This window comes from Pyrus communis, chromosome 17, assembly GCF_963583255.1.
Source record: "Pyrus communis chromosome 17, drPyrComm1.1, whole genome shotgun sequence".
NCBI classification, from domain to species: domain Eukaryota; kingdom Viridiplantae; phylum Streptophyta; class Magnoliopsida; order Rosales; family Rosaceae; genus Pyrus; species Pyrus communis.
The window spans coordinates 9,773,661-9,775,817 of NC_084819.1; the positions used below are offsets into that span (position 1 = coordinate 9,773,661).

Below are 2,157 nucleotides of genomic sequence, written 5' to 3' on the forward strand. Positions count from 1 at the left end.
GTTAACACGACATAGGACGGATAAAATAGCAACCCTTTTATACAGAGCAACTTTCATGAAATAAGGAAATCGTTATCATGACGTTTCATGCTAATAATATAATATTATGTATAAGTTTTTGTTCAAATAATCTTTTATACATTGGCATAAAAATCCACAATAACAACTTATCCATGATGTAAAAGTTATTGTATGTACTTAAACAAAACTCAGGGATGAAAAGAGTACCGCGTACAAACACTTTGAGGGCGACCCATCAAATGTTTGCATTAAATGACATGTCGTCCATCGCAACTACATGCAAAGGCTCCATACTGAAAACAGTAGCTTCCTCCTTTTCTATTCTGATTTCGTTCACAAAGAACCCTCCCTATAAATACCTCCTCCATAGAAGTCAATCTGCATCACTCATAAAAAAATAAACCACTTCAGCTCTACTACTTAACACAATGTCTATCGAGAAGAACAGATATACATCGAAGAAAGCCGAGGATCGAGGTTTGCTGATGCTGAGGCTGGTAATCGGGAAGCTAGTGCACAAGAGTCTCTCGATCTTAGCATCTAGAGGCCCTCTCGATCACCATCGTCGTCACAATGATCTCCACGAAGAATCGGAAATGACAACGGTGGTGCCAGGAGACGTTAAAGAAGGACACTTCGCAGTTTTTGCTGTCAAGGGGGATGAAGCAGAGAGGTTTGTGGTTAAATTGGAGTCGTTGAGTAACCCTGAAATTTTGAGGTTACTGGAAGAGGCCAAGGAAGAGTATGGATTTGATCAGAAGGGTGCTCTTGCAGTTCCTTGCAGGCCTGAGGAATTGCGTAAGATTTTACAAAACTGAAGGAGGAATAAGAGGAGTAGTAGAACATGTATTAATATTAATTTTACAGTTATACAAGGATATTAGGTAGCAACTCAAATGAAACAAATTTTCATGTAATTTTCAAAGTACGTAATCATTCATGCATTATCTTTCTTTTTGTGTTCTTTTGCACGGTGTGTAGAACAAACTTCTACACGGAAATAAGAAAATTCAATCAATCTTATATGATGATTTCTTCTGAGGCTAGTAGGGTGGGTTGACTAGGTTATAGGTAAGGAGTAAGTTTAGTCAAGAGGTTTTTTTTTCTCTTTTTTTAATAAACGATCTTAACTATATTAAGAGAGTGGGGAATGGGCTAAAGCTCACAATAGATAATTCAAATTCACTTTTTGCGAGAATCAAATCTAAGACATGTCACTTACAAATGAAAAAGAATATTAATAGACCATAGTACTAAGTAGCAAGTTAAATCAAGAGTTTCATTCTCTTTCATTGTGACAAAAAAAGGTACTGCCATGTGGTTAGGGTGACTTAGAAAATAAGTCAGGAATTATGGGTCTTGTTGATTAAGAGTTTGATACTCCGGTTTTAACTTGTAACAAACCAAACTTGTACTACCAGGTTATTGTTATTAATTCTCCAACGCACAAGGCGAGGAAGTCAAACGCTCAGTGCTAGCATTCGGATGGTCACTGGAAATTCGAACAATGATTCGACAGCACCCGGATTGGAGTATTCTTGATAGTAAATACAAATTTGTACTTGAGAAACGCACTGGACTTATTTATGCCGTGTTTGGCCAGGTATACCAACAAGTTGGGTGCTTTTCTTCTTCCTTTTCGTTTTATATTATTAATTCGGACTCGTTTCAGTAATTATAGGATATACTAGCAGGAATGCCCACGCTTTGCTACGGGTTTTCAGATCATGAATAATATTCATAGAAAATTAACTGAAAATGCTACAACAATACAATTGCATTCATAAATGTAGCAAGTCTGAGAACGCATGTTTTACATGAGTAACGCTCACAAAAACACACATTTACACAATTATCTCCAAATGAAAGAAAAAGCAAGAGATGGGTGAATTGATCCATAAAATAAGCAATTTAATTTACATTGCTACTCTATTAAGCCGACATCGAGAGTCAATATTCAACAAACACCATAAAAAATTTGAGGATATAGCAAAATTTGACACTTGATTGTCTGATTGACAGCGAAGAAAATTCCAAAAAGAAAGGGTGACCCCTTAAAATCCAAGCATGCATAAAAATTTTAACAACATAATTACAAAATCGCTATAAATGAATATACCTGAAAAAGCCAAAGTT

The 2,157-nt window shown here is 35.9% G+C and overlaps 1 protein-coding gene across 1 annotated transcript; it reads left to right on the forward strand.

Annotated features, from left to right (window-relative positions):
- The first annotated feature begins 449 nt into the window (after window positions 1-449).
- LOC137721904 (protein SMALL AUXIN UP-REGULATED RNA 51-like) lies at window positions 450-839 on the forward strand. Its single transcript, XM_068460926.1, has one exon. It carries the CDS (start codon window positions 450-452, stop codon window positions 837-839), a length of 390 nt encoding a protein of 129 aa, XP_068317027.1.
- Window positions 840-2,157: the final 1,318 nt, after the last annotated feature.